This window comes from Rhipicephalus microplus, chromosome 5 (assembly GCF_043290135.1).
Source record: "Rhipicephalus microplus isolate Deutch F79 chromosome 5, USDA_Rmic, whole genome shotgun sequence".
Lineage (NCBI taxonomy): Eukaryota > Metazoa > Arthropoda > Arachnida > Ixodida > Ixodidae > Rhipicephalus > Rhipicephalus microplus.
The window spans coordinates 218,859,024-218,885,229 of NC_134704.1; the positions used below are offsets into that span (position 1 = coordinate 218,859,024).

Consider the following 26,206-nt stretch of genomic DNA (forward strand, 5'->3'; position numbering starts at 1 on the left):
AAGTATCTTTATGAACGCCCGTAATACCAAAATCTTGAAGAAGGAAACAAGGCGCCTAATCAAGCTTAGAGAATAGAAGTCAGGTACCATCATCAGCCGTAGTTCGCTTTGCACCTCTTTCTCAAGAAATTGGAATTCATTTGCCAAAAAATTTACAGCAGTTCAGAAGTACGGAGAGCTGGTTATGCAGCTGCCTATTTTTTTTCAAGCTGAGCATCAACAACAAAGTTTGTAAGCGCTTGTTCCGGGCGTTTTGGTTCTCACAACAGCTTGGCAGAGGACAGCTGCATATCACAATGATGCGCGCATTCTTGTTCATTTTGCTGCTTGCTGTGTAAATCGGCTGGGTGGTCGATGCTTGCGCATTCATGTTAAAAAAAATGGGTGGCTGCTTAGGAAAGAGCGCAAAAAAAAAACGCATCGTACACAAGAAGGGAACAGCACTGGCATTACAATTTTGCGTTGATAGTCGATCCCTTTGTGTGTGTGCTGTGTCTTTTTTGCACTGTTTTCTAAGCATGACAGCTGTGGATAAAATACATGGATAAAATACATGGGCCAGTAGCATTTTTGCCTTCATTAAAAATGCGACCGCCAGAATCATTTTAAATTTTATCAGCCACCGAGCATCCTTACCACTGTTCCACAGTGGCGGCTGAACTCGAAAAAGTTGAAAAAGTGTAAATGTGGAATTTCTGCTCTAATGGTTGTTAAAAGCTATGACAACAACAGTAACAGGCTTAAGCAAGCAATGTGCACTATGTGCTGATATCGGTGAACAGAGCATGGACCATCAATAATCTGGTCCATGGCAACGCATGTCGGCATTGATAGGCGCGGCGTCGAATATTCCAGTGTTACCGCTCATGGAGGAATTGGTTCAAGAATAAACTCAGCCGTTGGCATTTGTGTGCTCAGGTTGAACAGATTACAGTCGAAACTCACAATAACGAAATCGCCGGGGAAACCAAAAAATTTCGTTTTTGGGAGAATTTCGTTGCCGCGAGTATGAGACTTATATAAAAACAGTCATACGGCCAGCAGAACGAAAATTTATTGCCAAAAGTCGGTCAACTTACTTTGCCGACTCTTGCCATGCAACAACTTCGAAGCTCTTTCTTCGCACTGGAAAAAGTGGTCTATTGCTAGGTCGTCGTCATGTGTGCCATGAAGGAGTGAAGGGTGTCCAGCGCATCCAAAACAACCTGTGGGTTGTTTTCGATGCGCTAGTGCGTCGTTCCTGCCCACGGTCTCGCTGTCAGCGGATTTAGGGCTAGAGGCGACACTGATGACGCCCCGCGCTCGTAGACCGCGTGCCCGCTCGTAGTAATCTGATCGTGCATCCGGTGCAGCCACTCGTAGTGATCTGACCATGCCGCCGCTTACAGCCTCTTTGCTTGCGACGAAGCACGTCGCCACGAGTGCGCTAGTGCGTCGTTCCTGCCCACAGTCTCGCTGTCGGTGGAGTGAGGGCTAAAGACGACTCCGATGAGGCGCCGCGCTTGTAGTAACCTGATCGCGCATCCGCCTACTGCTCCTAACTAAAGCGTAATTATATCTTAAGTGATCATCGAGCTGTGAACACGTCACGAAGTAGCAATTTTCATGTCCTCGCGACGCACAAGCAGCAGACGACGATCTCCCGAAGCAGTGCCCTACTTGATGAGAAATTAAGGGGGACATGGATTCTAAAGATAACGTGGGTAATTTCTTGGACAAACTAAGTGAAACTGCACAGATTTGTTCAGTTTCTCGAGCTTATTTTAACTATCCACCTATTTTTTATGCAGGTCCATTATTTTCTGAGATAATTAGCAATACATTATATTGTTTGCTTAAACCATGAAAATTTGTGCACATAGAATTGCATAGTCATTAACACATATATGGATACTAGTAACCCAAAGGAGTGCAATGCTGCAAACTGATAGAAATTTGAACAAATACTTCTTGAATTACGGCACAATAAATTTAATGAAAATAAAACTCATATATGGATACTAGTAACCCAAAGGAGTGCAATGCTGTAAACTGATAGAAATTTGAACAAATACTTCTTGAATTACAGCACAATAAAGTTAATTGTCTATATGTAACCAAAAACAAAAAGATTTCAATAAAAATTGAAAATAATTAAAGCTGCTCATTAAAAATCAGATCTTAGCAGTGCTTTCTGTGCACATATAACTACAATGTGCAAAAAGAATTATGCAAAAAGAATTATAGCTCTAGCTGCCCTAAGTCTGTTTTTACAGAAGAAGCAAATGAAGAAAGTTGTCAAAATCTCTGTTCTGAGGAAATGAGAAAAAAAAACAAAATGCTTAAAACTTTATTTCGCCGTTTCTAGTGAAAAATATGGCACACATACTTTCGGTCAGTTAATATGCACCTGGCATGTAATCAGACTGATTGTTAGCATGAGCATGCCGTTTCTATCAAGTTCTGCTTCAAGTTGTCGTGTGCTTGTCTGCCAGCAAGGCCACTCTACGGTACAGACATAGATGTGTGATGGCGCCGCCTCACCCGCAATCGGTCGTACGACACAGCGATGTTTTCGGGCTTGTCCAGATTGAGTTACAAGTAGGTGTTGCAGACCGAACTCACGCACTCGCTCATCAATTTCGAGGCTGCAAGAGCAGCAAGTTGTTAGTTTCCTTTTCATGCAATATTTACACATTTTCGAATAGAGACTGCGACGTGATAAGTTCATTGTTGCGGACGGGTCGTTAAAAGCACTCTGCTTGTTGCTAGTCGCCTCCATGCTCCAATGGCGAGCGCATAGCCTCTATTGTGCGGGTGGCGAGCACGTTCACCGTGAACGGATTGATTTTCTATATGTCGACGCGCGGCGAACTCCATTCTGACCACCCGTCACGCAGTTCACACACAAATGAGGTTGTTTTGTTAGATAAGGGGAACTGCAGCATTAGGGCGTTTAGCGATTAGACTGCGGTTCCGTTTCATCACTGCAAAGATTGATATCTCTTGTAGCTTCACTTCTGCGTTGTACTTGCCGTCCTCTAACTGTTAAGGCTGCAAAACATGACTGCTTTCAGTGACACTGTCAGTGACCGACGGGCTCGTAGGTCCAGTGTCAGTTAGGCCTACCTCGGTGACCCGGCTAGAGAATCGGCGATCGCTCGGTTGACCACCGCGAGTTCATCATCCTCGTTGACCTGAGCCATAGCGTGGCTCTGTCTGAAGTTCTCGGGGAGCAATCGGCACACCCACTTCACAAATTTGTTTGACGCGGAACTTCTTCACTGCAGCAGGCAGACAAAATGGCGCATGCCCGTGCGCCTCTCAACATTGAAGCAGACGCCCAAATCGCCACTTGGCCGAACTGATGCCTAGGTTTTGTCATGTGCCCCAAGCAGCAAATACAATCGTGCACTGGTACTTTTCGATGACGCAGGCTTGCTAAAAAACGAATGAGCAAGGCGAGCCGGCGGTGGCAGGAAATTGAAGATGAGGAATGGCCCTTCCAAACGAGATCAAATGGCCACGATAGCTCATGTGTAATGGCAAGGGTTCGGCACGAAAAAAGCATGATTTTAGCATCTCTTTGCGCTCACATTCATCTCACAAGGGTGTTATAAATTGATTTTACGGCAAATATAATAATGCGGGAAGCTAGAAACTTCTCAGATTAATGCGAAAATTGTTACCGATTTTGAAAATGTCACCTTCGAAAAGTCAACTTTTTCACAATTTCCCACCATTTAAGACCGGTGTCCCCCCTAAAGGTAAATGCGTGAGGACACATGCGCAAAATGTCCCGGATAATGCGAGGGATGCCGCCTACAATTTATCACTAGTAATTGAACTAGCTGCACTAAATAAAGAACCTTTTGTGCATCAAGAGACGTAATAAAATGCTGCTTGTTTGTTTCTGTTTGATTCATTAAAAAATTAAGGAGGAGGAGGTAAGTTTATTTACTGAAAGGCAGAGAGGTCGGCCTGAGCGATAGCTTGCTCTAGCCTGCTAATCCTACACTGGGGGAAGGGAAAGGGGAAAAGAAAGATTAATGGATGACGATGGCGAGATAGAGAGGTGAGTATGTAGTGTTCTTTCTAGCTGAGACACATTTTATAGCCGCACACATAGTCCAGTTGTTTCTAAAAAGGTAATAACTGCTCTTGTGACCGCAGTTGCACTGTTGGTGTCTGGCCAAGGGCCCAACATGGTCTCATCAGTTAATGACCTACAGCGATATAGTTCAGTAGAAGAAATCAGTGTTTGTCGTTCACGTGTGTATGCTGGGCAGACACAAAATATGTGCTCAAGTGTTTCTGGCACATCACAGTGTTCACAATTAGGACCGGTGTCACTGCGACCGATGATATGTGCGTAATGTCTGGTGTACGCTACACCAAGACGAATGCAGTGGATCATACTTGTGAGTCCATTTTAATTTAGGAGGCATGCGGAACCTCATTTCCGGGTCCCATTTGTGAAGTCGCTGGTGTCGCCGTTCCGGTTTGGCCCAGTGCTGAAGTGTGTAGCCGCGCCTCACGCAGCGAAGCAGGGCGTTCGTGTCAACTCGTGAAAACGCAATGCGTACTTCAGGGGCACTGCTTAAGGCATTTTTAGCTTCAGCGTCTGCCTCTTCGTTTCCCATCACGCTGCAATGAGCGGGAATCCACTGGAAAGTTATAAGATGACCATTTGTTGAAGCATCCTGAATAAGTTCTGCTATTTCTATTGCCAAGCTGTAATACGGACCTTGCTTCATGATGCAATTAATGGTTTGCAAAGCGGGTTTGGCATCACAGAAAATCGTCCAGGCTCGAGGTCGCTCTCCTGAAATAAACCTTGTTGCCTCCCGGATAGCGACAAGCTCTGCGGCAGTTGATGTGGTTTTATGGTCCACTTTGAATCGTCGAGCGATATCCATGTCTGGGATGACAAAGGCTGCGGCGGAGGTGTTGAGCGTGGTGGATCCGTCGGTGTACACGTGCAGAGAATCACTGTACGTTGTGTAAATGTGATATAAGGTCAGTTGTCTGAGGCCAACAGAAGAAATGAGCGAATTCTTCGTAATTCCAGGTATCGTAAAAGAGACAGGTGGTTTAAGCAGGACCCATGGAGGCACTGCAGGGGCATTTGGCGGAGAAAACCTTGATGGTATAATATTTTCATGCCGCGATATTACTCTTGAGAAACTGCGATCTGGGTGAGTGGTGGGTAGTACTGACAGTGGGTGCTGTCTGTGTCTGCTCAGTAATCAGAGGTGAACTCTAAGTGGCTCGCAGAGCATTTGTACACTGATGGGACAAGCCCGAACCTCTGCGATTGTCCCATTTGTTGAAGTACAGCGCGGTAGACCCAAGCATCTTCGTAAGCATTGAGCTTGAACACTCTCTAGTATCTTCACACAACTAGGTCTCATATTGGAGAGCACCGGCATGCTGTATAGAATGTATCCCACAAATAGAGCATTGTACAATTGAAATAGCGATGATTCTGATGGGCCCCATCTTGCTTCTGCTACGTGGCGAAGAATGAGAGCAAAGCTCTTCAATTTAGATTTAAGTACTGCGACATGCCTCGTCCTTGATAGATCTCTGTGTACGACAACCCCAAGGAACTTGTGGTGCGTTTTAAAATTAAATGCCGCATGTTACTATGGGGAATGGCGCGAGTGGTCTAAAGTTCTATTTTTGCATGGTTAAACTGGAGGGTCCAGTGGAACTAAGCACATTTGCCATGGCAGAAAATTGTTCAATTGCCATTTTTCTGCTGTGGCTCCTGCTGCTTTCGTTCTGCTGCTACTAGTGCCGGCGGCCGCGCAGTAAAGCCGAGAAACGTCGTGCATGGTAAGAGTGACAGAGTGACTTGGACGTTCTGCTTGAGGCGGGCAATTTGAAGTGTGCTAACTGGATGCAGGCTATTAAAACGTGATTTTATTAGGAAATAAGCACTTCCTTGGCACGTAAGTAACACAACAAGGTTTCTGGACTGCTGTTTGCTGTTTCAACAATCAATGTTAACCTAATAGTTTCCCTTAGTGTCTTTTCAGTGGGGGACGTGGCAATGGCAATAATAAATTTGGTCAGAATGTTCTGTTTTTCAATTAATTTTTTTCTGTAATCCTGAGACCATGTTTTACATCATAGTGTGATTTTAAATCAAAATAAGTAGTAGATGTTTAGAAACAAACATATGACAGACTTTACATTTTACAAGCATTTTACATTATATAGACTTTTGTACAGTCAAATCTCATTAATTCAAACACACTTAATTCGAACTCACGATGAGGTCCCGTCAAAGCTATATGTATTTCAATGGGCGAAAACGCCCGGTAATTCGAACGCGCAAGTATTTTCGATGGTTAATTCGAACATATCATGCTCCGAAAATGCTCTCAGCACCCCGCCTCATCCCGCGGCGGCACCTTTGACACCTCAACGCTGAGCACGAAGGAAAGGAAAAGGAAAGAAAAAGCTGCGGGGGAATGTTTGCTCTCTCTCAAATGCCGATTTGCGACGCGCCTGTGCACGCTTCTCCCTTTTTCGCCCCTTCCACGTAAAGACCCTTCTCCTTCCATTGCCACATGCAAAGAGAGAGAGAAAAAAAAGCTGTCGCGAAGTGTGGTTCTCTTATGCGCCGATGCCATGCTTCTCCCTTTCCCGTCCCTGCCTCGTAACCCTTCCCCTTTCAAAGGCGCGGGCAGAGAGAGCAAAAAAAAAAAAAAAACTGCCGTGGAGTGTTGGTTCATCTCAAATGCCGATCTGCTTCTCTCCCCGTGGAGACGCTATTCCTTTCTTGTCCCGTGCTGGCCACGCTGCGGCTTTAGAGCAGAGGGTAGTAGCGGTGATGCAGTTGTCATTGTCTTCGAGTTTCGGCACTGGACATTGCCGTGCGCAACTTCTCTTGCCAGGAGAATGCTGAAGCTGAAGTAGACATGCTTTGCAAGCTGCGTGCGAAATTGAATGACTCGCTGCAAGGCAAACGTGTGCAAACATGCATCACCGATTACTTCAATTAATGATGGGTATCCTGTGATTTGTGAATAATTGTAAGTCTTCTGAAACTTCCCCCTCATGTGTTAGCTCAATGCACATGCGCCACTGCATGGGGGGCCCTTCGTTTGCTTAGCTTTCATAATTTGAACTTCCTTTAATTCAAACAAATTTTCGGGCCCCTTCAAGTTCGAATTATTGTGATTCGGCTGTAATTGGCTTTGTAAAAGTTGTTGGTCATTTCAGAAAAAAGTTTGTGTGCTAACTTAAATATTACAAATAAACCAATAGCATTGCAGCACAAAATGAACCCTTGTAAATATTCTTATGCAATAATTTTGATGAATTTGTGTCAAATAACTAATTAATTTTGGGGTGACAATGAGAGTTTATCAAGTGTTGTAACTCAAAAGTTGTATTAGATAGCTCAAAACCTATTTCAGTTATGATATCAGCACAGCAAATGACATCTGCATGCCGAATTTCATCCCGTTGGCTTCATAAATAACAAATATTATCTTCATTGCCACGTCCCCCCTCAAAGAACCCGAGGTGGTCAAAATTTTCCGAGCTCTGCACTATGACATCTCTCATAATAACACCGTAGTCTTGGGATGTTAAATGCCAACTGTGATTGTTAATATTATGAGGCATCTCAAGTTTATTGCTCTAGTTGCCATTCAGAGCTGTTGCTGAGACTACAGTGCCCAATTCCGAGATTAACGAGCATGCTCGGTGTGCACGTTCACTTCCTTGACCACAGGCGGGACTCCTAGAAGAGTACACGGAACGCCGGAGTGGTGGCATTGGAATAGCTCCAAGTGCAAGCACAGTGGCGGCCACCCTAGAGACCATGATCCAGCTCCAGCAGAAGCTGCTCTCAATGACTGCTGCCCAGCAGCAGCAGCAGCAGCAGCAGCAGCAGCAGCAGGTTCCATCGGCTGGCCTGACCGCAGGCAGCACGACGGCCACACTGGGTGGGCCGCCAGCTGGGGGCGCTTACCGGTCCAACGAGTTCTCCCCTTCCTCAGACTTGCAGAAGAGCCTGCAGCAGTTGAGGCAAAGTCAGCGCTATAATGTGAGTGCTGGTTTCATTTTAAGTTTCGAGTATTTTGTTGCTACAGATTATTGCTGTTAAATTGTCTCAACCACGTCTAAAACAGCTGTAATACGTCCTGGTACACATACAGTGAAACCCCGATTAATTAAATGACTTTCAAAGGACCACGCAGAACCGTCGTATAATGGGGGCGTCATATAATCGGAAAAGAAAGATTACAAGCAGTGACATTCAGCCTTGCCCAAAAAACTGGTACAGACTTCCTGAATAAGCCCATGGCACCTCCTTGTGCCTCTGCAAGGAATTTAAATTATTCCTGCCAGTGGGAGCTAATGACATCGTTACAGTTGAAAAAGGTGAGAGCAAATGTTTATCGAATCTAACGCGCATTTTTCTACCAATAAATGAAGTCCGAAAATTGCCTGCAGGTGAAAATGAAACTGAAACTGCGTTGCCGACAGCCTTCCGTCAGAAGAGTCAGACACAGTGTCATTGCTATCACATAATGCTGACAGACCACGAATTTTCTCAAAATACTGTGAACTAGAAGAGATGTAGTGGCATGAACACTTTGCACAGGGGGCCCGTTTTCGCATGGATGCCGTGAGATGGCGCCACTGCAACTTTTCATACTGCTATGGCATGCCAGCCTATGGTTGCCGCGGATTTCTCTCATGCAATAATTGCAGATTTTGATATTATTGGTGCTGCTGTCTACACAAATCCAAGCCTTTAGTCGGGGGGGGGGGGGGGGGGGGTTATTGTAAATAAATAGTGAAAATAGGCATTTTTCTCAAATAGTCAAGGCTTTCAACAAGTGCCCCCCCCCCCCCCTTCCGAAACAAATTCCGGGCTACCGGCCTGCATACGCCAATCTTACAGAAGCAATTATTCATTGTTTGCACATTTTTGGCAGTGAGTGTGCAGGTAGACCAATAACACCCAAACTTTGTGTTACATAAAATGACTTTTTGAGGGCCCGGATTTTACGAAATTAGCACTTGCACCTGTTTTGCGAAGCGGACATCAAGAGAATGAAACATCCTTGACGTGACGAGAGTGTTGACAAGTGTCCCGGGTAGTCCGAAGCACTTAGCTAGGGGGCTCCCACCCTTCCACTGCCAGCAAGGACCTACTTATGTTCATTTTCACTCTAGCGATAAATTCTTGATCGTGAAGTTATTTGACATGTTATTTAATTTAATAGTTATTTAATAATTATTTAAGTTATTTAATACTTAGTTAATAACAATTATTATTATTATTATTGTTTTCATGTAATGTATTAATTATCAATAATAATGATTAATAATTATTCTAGTTAATTAATTTAATAACTCAATATAATATAACTTAACATAATTTGTTTAAGGTGCAGCGAATGATGGCTAGCACCTGCTCAGTTTAATATGTTTTGCACTTTCACGCTTTTTGATGCTACGCTGGTTTAGGCTTTCTTTAGAAAAAGTGGAGGCGTATCGTGACATAAAATGCCGGGACTTCAGCTGCGAGTTAATCAGAATGTTTGGGACACCCAATTTCAATCTTTTTCTTGCACTTAAAGAGACCTAAAACATCGAGTACACTATCAGGATGCAATGGGGAAAGACTAAAACATTCATTAAAAGCATTTTCCAAATTTACGACGAACGTATACAGCAAACTTGACAGGTAGAGAAGGCCACCATTGTCTCGCATGCTTGTGAATATACACAGATTCAAGCATTCTGCAGCCTCTTTAGTGATCAAGAGACGAGTAAGGCATGCCTCACACTCTGACTTCAAAATGTACTTTCGGGCAACATACCCGGCAATGTAGAAAATAAGCCTGTATTCACTGAAAGCTACAACACAGGATGAATGGTCCGGGGCATTTTCTGTAAGTAGGTCTTCTGCTGCACTCATGTCTCCCGAATCAAGCAGTTTGTCAACAAGGTGTTGCTTAGCACTTGGGCTAGCTTGGAAACCAGCCTCTGCTGGCAGAAGAGCACTGAAAACTCCTGCCTTGCAATTTCCTCTAGATACTGAGCGTGCTAGGTTGCTGAAACTCGGGCAGTTAATTGTGATGATAAACTGCTGTGGTGTAGGATGGGTGTTGCACCCAGAAGACTGGCCTACAATTCCAAAAAGGTGCTCGACAGGGTTTTGACTTAACCTAGATGTCATGAGGTGCCTATAGCCGAGATCTTCGCATGGGTACTTCAAGAGGGCAAGCACGCTTCCTATTGTCACTCGTAGTCCTTTTGCTGTAGATTTACTAAGGAATCCTTGTTGCTTTTTTGTAATTTTTCCAGCTCTTCAAAAACTCTAGAAATGAATTCAGTTTCTGTACAGCAGTCGAGTTGGGCCGCAGCGCCTCGAAAGGAAAGCGTGATGTCAGGATCTTTATGATGTAGTGAATGACACTGCAAAAGGGCATGAGAGAAGGTTCACTCTGTACACTGCATTGGTAGTGGAAAGGGCTACTAAGCAGAAAGAAAAAGGCGCTACATTAGAGCAAATGAGGAGCACGTTCTGCTGGTGCTGCTCCGAAGCACTGTACGCTGAAGACATTATGAGCAGTGAGGGCAGTTGCAGCTCGCAACTTTACCGTCAGAGAATGATAAATCTAACTGAAGTCTTCATTGTTCATAGCTCCCTTTGCAAGCACAGTTTAATTATTAATTAATTAATTTATTTATTTATTTTCATACTCTCAGGGCCCGAGGGCATTACAGAGAGGAGTGGTCTGACAACAATACATCAATAACTGCAATTTTGAAGGCGGCAGATTCTTCGATTGCAGCAATGGAAGCAGGAAGTTGGTTCCAGTCACTGCTTGTTTGAGGCAAAAAAGAAGCATGGCAAGTGTTAGTGCGGCATGTGGGAACTTTAACTTTAAGATGATGGTCGAACCGTGGTGATACATATTCTGGGGGAAGGAAAATATCATTTTTAAGTGTTAGATTCATGTAAAAGATTTTGTGAAATAGGTTGAGACAGAAGTACTTACGGCGTGACTTAAGTGTTGATAAACCTAGGGTAGCTTTCATTGAAGAAACACTGGCGTAGCGGTTGTAGTTAGAGAGCACAAAATGAGCTGCACGGTTCTGAGCGAATTCAAGGGCTGTAGGTAATACGGAGCTAAATAGATCCCAAATAGAACAAGCGTATTCCAATTTCGATCTTAGAGTGTTGTGTACAATTTAAGTTTTAAATCTGAAAGAACGGAAGAAAAATGACGGTGGAGAAATCCAAGCATGCGATTAGCGTTATTAATTACATGTTCAACATGCATATTCCAAGAGAGGTTGTGGGTTATATGCACGCCAAGGTAACGGTAACTAGTAACAAGGTTTAAAGAGGAGTTCTTAAGGGTATAAAAAAATGGTCATTGACTTTATTGTGGTGCATTGCTCTCATAACTTTACACTAACGGATGTTTAATTTCATGAGCCACTTGTCGCACCAGTTAGAAACAGCGTCATTATCGGACTGCAATGTAGAAACGTCATGTGGGTTATGAATGACACGATATAGCACGCAATCATCAGCAAAAAGCCTAATGGTAGAATTAATTCCGACAGGCAAATCATTAATATAAATAAGAAAAAGCAATGGACCTAAAACTGAACCCTGTGGTACACCTGATGTTACAGCAACGGTAGGAGAGTTATAATTATTAGCGTGAACATAGTGCAGACGATTTGTTAGAAAAGAGTGAATCCAGTCAAGGATGTTAGGATCTATACTTAGCTTGCTCATTTTAAGAAGAAGGAGGGTATGCGAAACAGTGTCGAAGGCTTTAGCGTAATCTAAAAAGATGCAGTCGATACTGAGATTATTGTCGAAAGCACGAAAAAGATCGTTAGTAAAAGAAAGTAACTGCGTTTCACAAGAGAAGTGCTTTCTGAAACCGTGTTGCCAAGGGGAAAAAATGAATTGGATTCGAGAAAAGATACGAAGTTCAAATAGACGATGTGCTCGAGAAGTTTGCTGGGTACACTGGTTAAAGATATTAGCCTGTAATTGAGGGGAGAGTGGGTGTTACCTGATTTGTGAAGTGGAACCACCTTACCCACTTTCCAATCATCTGGCAGAGTGGAAGACTGCAGAGACTGCGAAAAAAAGTTCAGTAAGTATAATGGAAGAATAAAGTTTTGTGTTCTTTAAGAATTTTGAATTGATGCCGTCGTTGCCTGCAAAGCTAGACAATTTCATTTTTTCTATTATACGGCACACTCCAGATGAATCAACAGGTATGAAGTCCATAGGAAAAAAAGGAAAGGTCTTTGACAGAAGGCATAGGTGTTGCCCCCGAAAAACACATGTGCATCTTGTGCATCTTGCATACATGTGCATCTTGCAAAATATTGCGTGCATCAGACACAAAAGTCACTGCTTTTTCAGCACTCAGCACCCCCTGAACCTTTGCAGTAAGTTCTCTTCCTAGCGCTGTGAAACACACAACTTTTTCGTGCCACATCTCTAGTCTTTTGTTCATTCGGAGAGATGTCAAACACTGCGGTCTCGAGACTCTGCAATTCAATGTGGCACCAATCCTGGGAAGAAGGTTCCATGGTCCAGAGGTAGTAGAGAGAAAGCGAGACTCTGTCTGCTGCAGGCAAATCTTCACCCAATGGTGCTCCACCATCATCCTCGTCGCTGAAGGATTGATTTTGTAGGCACGCTTTCTTCTGCTGTGATTCATTTGACGGCAGGGCTCTCTTCTTTCTTTCTGGCTTTTGTCGTGGCGTTGCGGTGGAGAGATACGATGGGCAGCCTGGAAGCACTTTTGGCACGGCCTCTGGAGCAAGGGACGGCTTCCCTCTCGGAGTCCGCACTTCGTTGCCGTTTATGACATGCACATAGTCACGCAGAATGAAGTGCAGTTCAAAGTGGTGCTCGCATACAGCCGAAGAAATGCTGAAAGCTTTATCTTTCCTGTCAAGGTTCCGCTCCCACTTCTTGCGGAGGTTAGCGTTCTTCGGTGCGGCGAACAGTGACGCTTTTGGCCCATTCGGGTAGCCTGTGCGGTAGCCCGGTGCGAAGCAGTGCAACTCTGTCCGCCTCTTCACCATGCCGCGGGCTGCACGCGGCGAACACACTCAGGGTACACGATCCGCACGAGAAGGCACGAAAGCACAGCGATGCTCCCAACACTCGCGTCACGCAAGCTCAGCCAAACTAGCACGTTGGGCCAGAGAACACGTTGGGCCCAGCCCCCCGTGCCATACCGCCGCCACACATACTATGAAAAGGAGCAGCAGCGCCCCCACCAATGCTAGCGGCCGTCCAGAGTGTAAAGGGATGCCGGGAAGCCAGGCGCGCCCCTCCGTTCATGCCACTACATCTCTTCTAGTTCACCATACTTAAAATGCGTTTGTGCACTACAGTGAAATCTCGGTATAACGAACGTCAGGGGGCTGCGGCAATTTGTTCGTTATTTTGAAAGGCTGTTATAGTGAAAGCCCAAAAATGAACCATAAATGCTTATTTTCAAGGGACCAAAGCGACTTACCTTCACAATGGTTGGTCTTTGAACTCGCTTTTCGCGAGAAAAAAACAAATCACAAGTGAACACCAAAAAATGCACGTTTAATTTAAAGTCGTCTGTGATCTTTTTTTTTTTTTTTTGACGATTGCAGCACAAACTTTGCAGCACGAAAGGCCTCCAGCTCATCCACATTGCTGTGGTGCGATCTGGTTCTTTGGTCACAAAGAACCAGCCTTTCAGCTGTCGCAGAGTATCCACTTTCTCGCTTAGCGAAAACTGCTTCCGCTTCTTTGTCGCGAGCAGAGCAGAGATGAACTCATTTCTAGTAGCACCGCAGTGTGATCGCCCACTTGCTTTGCGGACGCAATAAGTAATCACCAAAAAAAAAAAAATGAACACGACTGACAAACAAGGCCTCCTAGAGCACATGTAGAAGGGACAAAGAAAGAGAAACGCGAAGCATTGTGGCTGTCATTGCTTCTTTCGAAGACAAAAAAAAAGTGCTAAAAAGAACATTTCTTGCATTTCATTTTCTGTTTCCTCGCTGTCTCGGGTTTTCCGTGCCCATGCTTCCTGCTCCGCAACTCCCACTCTGCCTTGCTGACCTTGCCCTCTCGTGTTGCCCTCGCCCCTCGTCTCTGCGCTTGTAAACCTGCTGCATCGGCGTTTCAACAAAAGAAAAAGGAAAAAGTCGTTCTTTGTTTGTTTCTTCTCTCCTCACTATCGCGCATCTTTCGAGAAGCAAGGCGTCCGTTAGCTTTGTCGTCTGCTTGCGTACCGCTCCGATGTTCGCGCCGGATTTCGCAACATGAGTTCGTAGCACTGAGTCATTGTCAATATAATACGGAACTAAATTAACGCTCGTTATTCTGAAAAGTTTAGTTTTCTGAAGTACGTACTAGTAGTGAAATAATTTTACCATTAAACTATTAGCAGTCGGCATGGGATTTTTGAAAAGCTCTTTAATCTGAAAAGTTTGTTAATGTGGGGTTCGTTCTACCGAGATTTCACTGTACTATGCTGTGCATTGTAATTTGTTGCCTTGTGAAGTGTAGCTAGTGGTGTCCCGCTCGTACGATGAGTGTTGACGTCAATTGAAAGTAATTTTGTGCGTAAGTAACAAGCACGTTGCGCGTTTCTGCGTGCACTAGTTTGTGATTGCGAGTGTGACAGAGGCAGGAGGTCAGCTATATGTCAACCAGAAAAAGTTTTCATTGACCGGTAGCATGAAAATATGAGCTATTCGCAATGCTGAAGGTACTCTGGGTGGATAGAGCTTGACTTGGTAGTAATCCTGTAAATGTACGCACATGATCAAGGCATACGTAGATGCGCATGAACTTCCAGGGGAATAAATTTCCCATTTTAAAAAGTCATATATGCAAGTTCATATTTTGCACTCGGCAATATTTGGTCAACGTTTCATTCGACTAAAGGTTTTTTTTTTTCTGCACGAAATCTGAACGTTTTCGTGAGAGGCAGAGTCTGTGTGAAACTGCGTTGTATAACAAAGGTTTTTAATACATTTTTCTAGGGGGATTTTGCCGGGACCAAACCGATTCGTCATAAAATGCGGGTAGCCGCAGAACCGGGGCACGTATAATTGAACTTCCACTGTATAGGACATGGGTGCTCAGGCTCTCATTGGTAATTACCACGAACTCCACTTGACTGTGCTCCAAGCGCCAGTTGCAAATTTGCAATTGGGAGGTACACTGGTGATATCTGCGAACCGCGGATTAGATTGTGGCTCTCTAATATGGAGCGTTTTGAAAACGGCGTAGAACAGAGACTGAATCACAACGGTTGATGACTAGTCTCAGCCTCGATTTCATCAGTTGTTGTATGCTCTGCGGCTGCAGGTGGGCTCCACGACAAGTTACAGTGGTGTGCCCTCCGTGGGAGGCCAGCCACAGCACTTGCAGCACGAAGCACCTTATGGTTCCACTGTGGCTCCACTGCGGGACTCTGGTTCCAACTACCAAAGTAGCACATTGGATCTGTACTCCGGCAAGAAGGGGCCTCCGTACGGACCAGCCACAACTGTGAGTGAACATTCAGCTTGCTTTTGTGAGGTCATGTCGGACTAGTCGCCATTTTGTGAGTCCTGCCTATAAGGAACGTTCGCAAAGAGAATTCCTCAATATTACGAATTCTTTCTATTTCCCACCGTCACTCTATAGAAGCACATGTGTTTGCAGCCTCTATGGAACAAAGTGTCCGTAGGAGACAACCTTGATATGTAATGAATTTCAACCTCTGACAATTCAGGGATTGTGCCCAGAATTTTGTTCGGTGTGCATAAGCAGGACTCGTGCATGCATCATCTGCGGGTCGCCCTGTCTACAATGAAGCAGTCAGCTGTGAACATAATGTACTCTAGGCAACTACGAGTGCAGGTAGGCATGATGCAAGCAGGCAGACCGGTGCCCCTTAACCTAGTGTTCTGGTATGCAAAGGCCTGCTTTGCCTCCCTTTCTTCAGACTTCAGCCAGCTGCTTACGGGTGCCGCAACGATCATGCCGGCTTTCTTTTCAAGAAAAAAAAAAATGTTTTCTGTTGGCAGGGTCACTCTTCTGTTGTTGCAAATATTTATGAACATTGTTAACATGACACCAGGTGGCACAACTGAATAAATAAAATTCTTGCTCGATCAGCTTCATGTCCTTACACAGTTACACTTCAAGTTGGTGCTGCATATTTGATCCCATGACGCATATGGGGAGTGCTTTTCCAAACATACCGTGGTATCAAAGTTGGTCGCTCTTCGTTTTTTATGCTGTGTGTGCGTATGCATAGAGCAAGTGGGGGAAACTTGTTTTGCTCTCTTATGCCCCGCCACAGGTTCGCTAGACATGGCTTTTGCATACACAGTTAAACCTGGATATAACAAAATTGATAAAATCTCGGAAAAATTCGCTATAGAGAGGATTTCATTATATACAGGTTCGATACGAAAATTGGGAAAATAAATGTGCAAATGAAACAAAAAGGGAACTGATGGCAGAGCTAACCCAAAACACTTACTTTACAGTGAAAAAAACTGCATTATTATTGTGATAGCAATTATATGGACACACTCAGTATGTTTTTGTTGTCGCCGCCATGTTCCTTAACAAGTCCAGATTGATAACATGCCCCCGCGCATAGTAACTTCCACGAGCAGGTAAAAGCGCTCGCAGAGAACAAATGAGTCGGCCCATCCCTATCGCCTGGAAAGTGCATAAGATAACATCTCTCGTTTGTTAAAACTGTCGTCGAATGTTCAAAGTAAACCACCCGCCTTGAACAAGCGTGAAACAACGCGGGGAGGGGAGGGCGGGGGGATCACTCGAGTAGCAATAATGAATTTGGATTTTAAGGGTTGTCGCGATCACTGGTGCGCTTGCTATCTTGGCGAGTATTGGTGCAGTTTGTACACGAAAAGATGGTGTGAAAAAAGCACTTCACCTTGGAGCGGCCGTATTTGCTCACACCAGCTTGTAGAAGTTCCGCAATATCAGATTCAAAAGTGTTGGCTGCCAGCCTTACTTCTTATAAAATAATTTTTTTTTGCTATCGCGTTCATTTCATTGCGTTCAATGCGCCATTGTGTTGCCAGAACTAATCGACTAATCGGGAAAGCTACCAGCCTGCGAACTCATGGCGCAGCGAAAGATGGAAGCGCGTGACGAATCGACCTCCGAAGATCCGTCGTCACCGCAGTCTCAGCGAGTTTCCATCAGCGCCTAATCTGACGACCCCTCGGTGGTAATGACACGGTTTTTCAAAATAAGTAAAGTCACAGTTTTGCCGCAAGGGCGAAAAAATGACAACTTGGAATATAACGCTGAGAATGGTAAGCAGATCGAAGCATGCAGCGCGCTGCTCAAGCACAAATGACGCGTGAAAGGAACATACACAGGACAAGAGCGAACAACCTTTACCTCTCGACAGTTAAGGAGGGACACGGCTTTGGAATCGCGAAAAATGGCGAAAAATCAATTTTTTGAAAATCAAGTTTTCAGTTTTTGGAACCATTTTTCTATCTTGTTCCAAAATATCTACACTGAAAACCCCGCAGATGTGCTTCGGAAAATTTGTTTCACCCACCTAGGTAGCAAAACTTTTTCTGTAAATGGCGAGGAAACAGCGATCTTCAAAAAGTTATAGCTTCGCGATGCTTGGGCCGGGAGCCGACTTCTTAGGATCATCAGAAAGAGCATTTCTCCGCGTTTAACTTTCCCACCTCAGCTGGGTCCTCCCTTTAACAATAAGCACACAAAAAGCAAATGTTTGATGGTTGTTTTGAGGCCCTTGATCGACTGTGGCTGCCATATTGCCTCAGCTCGCCTCGCCATTGGCCAGATGCTCGCTCTGGGAGATCGTCCTCTGTTGCTTGTGCATCATGAGGACATGGCTCTCGAAAATCGCTACTTCGTGACGTGTTCACAACTCGATGATCGCTTGAAATATAATTACGCTTTAGTTAACAAGCAGTAAGCGGATGCGCGGTCAGGTTACTACGAGCGAGCGCACGGTCTACGAGCGCGGCGCGCCATCGGAGTCGGCTTTAGCCCTAACTCCACTGACAGCGAGACTGCGGGCAGGAACGACATGCAAGCGCACTCTTGGCGACGTGCTTGTTCGCAAGGAATGAGGCACATCACTCGCTTCTGTCATCTGTCTTCATGTGTCTTCTGTTTTTTTTTCCTGAATTTCTGAACACTGATTGTGGGTACAGCAATCTTCAATTTCTGTTTTATGGCCCTGTTTTTCTTCTAGACGATGATTTGTTTATGCCACCGTATCTGACAATGTGTGTTGGCAGTCATGATGATCTCTAAAAAAAAAGAGAAAACTTAAGAATTGTGAGAGTGCCATACCCTGTAGCTTTCTTCTGAGTAAAGATCAACACTATTCGCAGCTTCCTGGCATGTTTTGTTACAGCGCTAGGCTTTCCACGAGCAGACCATATAATTGCACCATGTAGCATTATGTAACTTGAGAACTACTGAAGGTATCATGATGAAACTGCATATTTCCCTATTCGAGACCCTTATGATTATCTTGATTGTAAACATTTGACAGAAGTCTGTCTGGTTGGGTATGAAACTGGGAGATTATATAGACTCCAACCAAAAGTTTTGAAGAAACCCGACGTTTCGGAACCGACTTGGTTCCTTCCTCAGGGGTGACTGCCTAGGCTAAGTAGCAGCAGCGTCTTCAAAGCACTCGAGGGGTGGCTAATGACCTCTCTCTCTCGCTCTCTCTTTCGTTTTGCCGTGGAGCACAGTGCGTGTGTACACTGGGGGAAGGGTTCCGAGAGAGAGAGGGGGGGGGTCATTAGCCACCCCTCGAGTGCTTTGAAGATGCTGCTGCTACGCAGCCTACGCAGTCACCCCTGAGGAAGGAACCAAGTCAGTTCTGAAACGTTGAGTTTCTTCAAAACTTTGGTTGGAGTCTATATCACCTCCCACTTATGATTATGCATGCCAAATTTTATTGCTGTAGGTCAAGAAACAAAAAAGTTTTTTTTCAGCGCCACCCACATTGCGCTCTATAAACAAAAACAAAAACGACGCACGAAACAAAATCACAGGTACAGATATAAGTGCAAACTAAAAAAATACCCTAGTTGTTACTTCGCTTTGTTTGAAAAGTGCACTCTTTTTGAAAACGGCGCCTGTCTATCGAGGAAAGTGAGCTTTGTGCGCTTTGCAACTAAACGCAATCATTCCGGCCAAGGTCGAAGGCGGGTGATGCTCCCCGCCGAAAGATAAGCGCAGTGCACAAGCATCAGCCCCCCCTCCGCCGGGCAATGCACAGGTGGGTGGTAAGCGCACGCCAGTGCATCCTGACAAGCTGGGCCCCGAGTGCTGGTTGATATTTTTTTTAGTTTTCATATATATATATATATATATATATATATATATATATATATATATATATATATATTTTGATACTTATACATATAAAGTGAATGACGGCTGCAGCGCCGATAAAGAGACAGCCGAGACTGTCCATATAACTGCTATAACGCAATAAAAAATTAAAGCAAAGCTGAACGTCGTCGAGGGCCACACCATGCGCGTGTAGTGGAACTAGGCATGCGCGCACGGCACCGAAAATGAAGAGCGAACGACGCGGACACATTGAAAAATAGATAGTGAACCAAAAATTTGAAATCGCTTTGACGATACGGAATCACAGGAGTTGGAGTCATCGTGAGCCTGGTAGTCTTTTGGTTTTGGTGCTCGAATGCTGACGTGGTCACGAAGTCAAATCGTGGCTAGATTGGTGTTTAGAGGTGAAAGTGCTTGAGGCCTGTTAACAGTAGTAGACTCTCAGTAGTATATGAAAATGCCTCAAATGGAACTGATAATTCAACGAAGCAATCGCTTCCAATGTGAATTGTGTGGCTTGTATTCTTCGCCGCTGTTTATCTCTCAGTAAACAGAACTACTGCTAAGTGGAACACATTGTCCTGGTGTCTTCATGTTCCATTTGACAAGAGTCTACTGTACTTATAGATTTAGGTGCGCATAAAAGGACGCTAAAGTCAAATAATATCAGTGAAAGCTCAATGTATGACAACTTATAAAATCCCCAAAAACAGCAGTGCCCTACTTGCTGAGAAATTAAGGGGGACATGGATTCTAAAGATAACGTGGGTAATTTCTTGGACAAACTAAGTGAAACTGCACAGATTTGTTCAGTTTCTCGAGCTTATTTTAACTATCCACCTATTTTTTATGCAGGTCCATTATTTTCTGAGATAATTAGCAATACATTATATTGTTTGCTTAAACCATGAAAATTTGTGCACATAGAATTGCATAGTCATTAACACATATATGGATACTAGTAACCCAAAGGAGTGCAATGCTGCAAACTGATAGAAATTTGAACAAATACTTCTTGAATTACGGCACAATAAAGTTAAAGAAAATAAAACTCATATATGGATACTAGTAACCCAAAGGAGTGCAATGCTGTAAACTGATAGAAATTTGAACAAATACTTCTTGAATTACAACACAATAAAGTTAATTGTCTATATGTAACCAAAAACAAAAAAATTTCAATAAAAATTGAAAATAATTAAAGCTGCTCATTAAAAATCAGATCTTAGCAGTGCTTTCTGTGCACATATAACTACAATGTGCAAGAAGAATTATGCAAAAAGAATTATAGCTCTAGCTGCCCTAAGTCTGTTTTTACAGAAGAAGCAAATAAAGAAAGTTGTCAAAATCTCTGTTCTGAGAAAATGAGAAAAAAAAAACAAAATGCTTAAAACTTTATTTCGCCGTTTCTAGTGAAAAATATGGCACACATACTTTCGGTCAGTTAATATGCACCTGGCATGTAATCAGACTGATTGTTAGCATGAGCATGCCGTTCCTATCAAGTTCTGCTTCAAGTTGTCGTGTGCTTGTCTGCCAGCAAGGCCACTCTACGGTACAGACATAGATGTGTGATGGCGCCGCCTCACCCGCAATCGGTCGTACGACACAGCGATGTTTTCGGGCTTGTCCAGATTGAGTTACAAGTAGGTGTTGCAGACCGAACTCACGCACTCGTTCATCAATTTCGAGGCTGCAAGAGCAGCAAGTTGTTAGTTTCCTTTTCATGCAATATTTACACATTTTCGAATAGAGACTGCGACGTGATAAGTTCATTGTTGCGGACGGGTCGTTAAAAGCACTCTGCTTGTTGCTAGTCGCCTCCATGCTCCAATGGCGAGCGCATATCCTCTATTGTGCGGGTGGCGAGCACGTTCACCGTGAACGGATTGATTTTCTATATGTCGACGCGCGGCGAACTCCACTCTGACCACCCGTCACGCAGTTCACACACAAATGAGGTTGTTTTGTTAGATAAGGGGAACTGCAGCATTAGGGCGTTTAGCGATTAGACTGTGGTTCCGTTTCATCACTGCAAAGATTGATATCTCTTGTAGCTTCACTTCTGCGTTGTACTTGCCGTCCTCTAACTGTTAAGGCTGCAAAACATGACTGCTTTCAGTGACACTGTCAGTGACCGACGGGCTCGTAGGTCCAGTGTCAGTTAGGCCTACCTCGGTGACCCGGCTAGAGAATCGGCGATCGCTCGGTTGACCACTGCGAGTTCATCATCCTCGTTGACCTGAGCCATAGCGTGGCTCTGTCTGAAGTTCTCGGGGAGCAATCGGCACACCCACTTCACAAATTTGTTTGACGCGGAACTTCTTCACTGCAGCAGGCAGACAAAATGGCGCATGCCCGTGCGCCTCTCAACATTGAAGCAGACGCCCAAATCGCCACTTGGCCGAACTGATGCCTAGGTTTTGTCATGTGCCCCAAGCGGCAAATACAATCGTGCACTGGTACTTTTCGATGATGCAGGCTTGCTAAAAAACGAATGAGCAAGGCGAGCCGGCGGTGGCAGGAAATTGAAGATGAGGAATGGCCCTTCCAAACGAGATCAAATGGCCACGATAGCTCATGTGTAATGGCAAGGGTTCGGCACGAAAAAAGCATGATTTTAGCATCTCTTTGCGCTCACATTCATCTCACAAGGGTGTTATAAATTGATTTTACGGCAAATATAATAATGCGGGAAGCTAGAAACTTCTCAGATTAATGCGAAAATTGTTACCGATTTTGAAAATGTCACCTTCGAAAAGTCAACTTTTTCACAATTTCCCACCATTTAAGACCGGTGTCCCCCCTAAAGGTAAATGCGTGAGGACACATGCGCAAAATGTCCCGGATAATGCGAGGGATGCCGCCTACAATTTATCACTAGTAATTGAACTAGCTGCACTAAATAAAGAACCTTTTGTGCATCAAGAGACGTAATAAAATGCTGCTTGTTTGTTTCTGTTTGATTCATTAAAAAATTAAGGAGGAGGAGGTAAGTTTATTTACAGAAAGGCAGAGAGGTTGGCCTGAGCGATAGCTTGCTCTAGCCTGCTAATCCTACACTGGGGGAAGGGAAAGGGGAAAAGAAAGATTAATGGATGACGATGGCGAGATAGAGAGGTGAGTATGTAGTGTTCTTTCTAGCTGAGACACATTTTATAGCCGCACACATAGTCCAGTTGTTTCTAAAAAGGTAATAACTGCTCTTGTGACCGCAGTTGCACTGTTGGTGTCTGGCCAAGGGCCCAACATGGTCTCATCAGTTAATGACCTACTGCGATATAGTTCAGTAGAAGAAATCAGTGTTTGTCGTTCACGTGTGTATGCTGGGCAGACACAAAATATGTGCTCAAGTGTTTCTGGCACATCACAGTGTTCACAATTAGGACCGGTGTCACTGCGACCGATGATATGTGCGTAACGTCTGGTGTACGCTACACCAAGACGAATGCGGTGGATCATACTTGTGAGTTGCCGTTTTAATTTAGGAGGCATGCGGAACCTCATTTCCGGGTCCCATTTGTGAAGTCGCTGGTGTCGTCGTTCCGGTTTGGTCCAGTGCTGAAGTGTGTAGCTGCGCCTCACGCAGCGAAGCAGGGCGTTCATGTCAACTCGTGAAAACGCAATGCGTACTTCAGGGGCACTGCTTAAGGCATTTTTAGCTTCAGCGTCTGCCTCTTCGTTTCCCATCACGCTGCAATGAGTGGGAATCCACTGGAAAGTTATAAGATGACCATTTGTTGAAGCATCCTGAATAAGTTCTGTGATTTCTATTGCCAAGCTGTAATTCGGACCTTGCTTCATGATGCAATGAATGGTTTGCAAAGCGGGTTTGGCATCGCAGAAAATCGTCCAGACAACGACGCGGACACAAACCGATGCTGCAGAAAATCGTCCAGAACGACGCAGACACAGACACAGAGGCTGCAGAAAATTATTTGCTTAATTTTACTGTTTTATTTATTTCGGTTTAAAGAGGGGGGGGGGGGGGCACACCCGCGCGTACGTGCGCCCGCAACGATGAGAGTGGCGGGGGGCGGCAACGCCGGCTCGTGGTGTGCAGGCCCGCCTGCCCGCATTGTGCTCACTGGCACGCAATAACGAGCGCTTGTTTTCGCCTTTTGCACTGTGCGCGCCGTTCGTCGGCGGCGGGGCAGCTGTGGAAGATGCATGCTTGTATGAAAATGACAAAATACGGAGCAAAACTTCTAGATTGTCTGTGGGGGAAAATTCGTTATATCGTCTCCCGCTGTTACTTTGTTACTTAGAGGTCGCAAATACATATGCTTCTATGGAGCAACGGCGCGGAATAGAAAAACTTCGTTTTATAGAGGAATTTGTCCTATGGAGGTTCGTTATAAGCAGGTTTAACTGTAGCTCCAATAACGCACCGTCACACTGTTCAAGCCAATCTTGGAGGTTATAGCTAGGTGGTGACGGAGCAGTATTGTATTGGTGTCCTATGAATGCTCAGTATTGTCATCTCTCACAAACAAACAATAGAGCAAAAATAACACAGTTTCTTTGCTGCTAAAGTGATGTTTTGGGTGAGCTCTGTTTCTAGTTCTACTTATCGTTTTAATTTGTGTATCTTTTTAAATGCAAAGCATTTCTTAGCAAACTTCAGCGACTTTGAGCGTATCTGTCTATCTATCTAGCCCTTTGCCATCACAGCATGCCCCATTCTATTTCATACCTGCCAAGCCTACTGGATTTTCTGGGAGACTCCTGGATTTTGACCCGTTCATACTGGGGGTATGCAAATATTAAAATTTTTGAATACGAATCAAATATCCAATAATAGAGAGGAAATTTTTCACCAGTAATCTTTTACTGAATTATATATTTATGTTGCAAACAGTACACTTGTTGGCTATTTGACATCGCACAAAAAAAAAGTCATCATCTGTATTTTCTGGCAAGCATATGACTGTAATAGTTGAGCTTGTGAGTGTGATGTTGAGCATCCAATTTACATATTTAACAAACTTTTTGAATCTCTTTTTTTATGGGGTAGCTCTTCATTACAAAAAAATAAAGAAGAAGCTTTTGTACCTGCCATCATGACTAAAGTGTGCATGAGGCCACTCGTTTGATTCCTGCCATGGCAGCCGTATTCTGATGAGGTGAAATGTAATGGTTAACACCCATGTACTAAAGTCTAAGCGATTAAGGTATCAAATCATTCATCCAGGTTCCCACACTATCCATTTTGACTTGTAAGACTCCAGATTTTATACTTTTCTTTTTAATTTCTCCCCTGTTCTCACCGTTCGAGCCATTAAGGCAAATAGGAGTACTTGGGGCATATTTCAAGTACACAGTAATTGTTATCTGGCTTTCGTTCTCTTTCCCGAGAACTACGCACTCGCCATTTTCCGATCAAGAGTGCTCTGTCATGCCAATACCTGCATGATTGTGACCAAGGTGTACCGGGTGTGATAACGCGAGGTCAGCCGCGTTGCGCAAGCGCGTGAGATAGATGATTACTGATGTGCGATCGAAAGACTCCATAACTATGCGTTTTGTAGTAGAGCCACAACTCCCAGCGGAGAGGGCACTTTTTGCCGCATCACAACCCCCTTTGGTGCACTGGCTGCCGAGGGCAGGAAGCTGACGTTAGCAAAAGAGCGATATCAGAGTGACGGTTTTACGAAGGACTGATTGCAGGAGACGCTGCCGCGCGATGCATGTACAACAGAATCCCAAAGGCGCTGTCAGGATAATGACTGCCACAAATTTCTGTTTATCTCCTTACGTGCGTCAATGTTAGCAGTAGATAACTACATGTGATCAAGCCATTGTAACATTACCAAAACGTGCCTTATGAAATCATTTTGGAACTATGAAGAGAATGCCTGCCTAAAAAATAGTCTAAATAGCAGCGCAGCTGACGGACGACTTGTCAGGCTCCGACGCTTGCGCGTTTGTACGGTGATCCATTAGCGAAAACTGGTGCAACTACACGCAAAGTGCATTACTATAGTACATCAAGCTGATCGTGCCACAAGCTAGTTGCGCGCCGAGCGTCACCTACCGTATTTTCCGGTGTATAAGACGCGTTTTTTTTTTTTCAAAATTTTCGGAGGTGCGTTTTATACAACGGTGCGTCTTATACGCACTTTTTTGGGTAGTTTTTTGGGAGAAACTCGTGTTGATGCTCATTAGTCTTTTTTTTTAAACCACTAGAGCAGTCCAATGCGAATTATGCATCATAATTATAATAACGAACACTCAACGTGCCGGTACTACAGTTTTAAAACAAAACCAAAGTACATAAAACGGAAAAATTTAAAAAAGTATGTCGTCGTGCGAGTTCTCAGCTCACTGAAGCTGCGCGAGTTTCGGAGGCTGTACCATATAGAGCTGTACTCAGTGAGTGAAATCGGCGTAAGATGGCGATAGGTGCGCGACGGGTTCGGCGGTTTGGTTCGGATTCGGCCGCTACTGCCGCTACCACCGCTACGCTGTCGTTCAGCGAGTTGGACTAGTCGCCATTTGCAACTTCATTCGTTCGGTTGGTCCGCGCCTTTGTTACCTTCACCTGCAGTATGCCGGCTAAACGGAAAAGTTACACGGCAAAGTTTAAGCTTGCTGCTGTGAAGTATGCAGAGGACTACGGAAACCGGGCAGCGGGCCGTCATTTCGACGTCACGGAGAAGATGGTCCGCACATGGCGACAGTCGACTGCTAAGCTTCAGGCCATGAAGAGTGACAAGAAAGCTGACCGCGGCAAGAAAGCACGATGGCCAGACCTTGAGGGACGTCTGCACTCATGGATACTGAAGCAGCGTGCCCAAGGTAGGGCGATGTCAA

At 44.5% G+C, this 26,206-nt stretch overlaps 1 protein-coding gene across 9 annotated transcripts in view; it reads left to right on the top strand.

Annotated features, from left to right (window-relative positions):
- LOC119173519 (uncharacterized) overlaps positions 1–26,206 on the top strand; it is a 264,826-nt gene that overhangs the window by 169,879 nt on the left and 68,741 nt on the right. For 8 of the 9 annotated variants that reach the window (XM_075896500.1, XM_075896503.1, XM_075896507.1 and 5 more), the window contains 2 exons: positions 7,733–8,047; positions 15,368–15,550. In XM_075896500.1, the coding sequence (XP_075752615.1) occupies positions 7,733–8,047; positions 15,368–15,550 (498 nt within the window). Of the gene's footprint in view, positions 1–7,732; positions 8,048–15,367; positions 15,552–26,206 lie in introns of all 9 variants that reach the window. The other variant, XM_075896502.1, reaches the window with a different exon arrangement.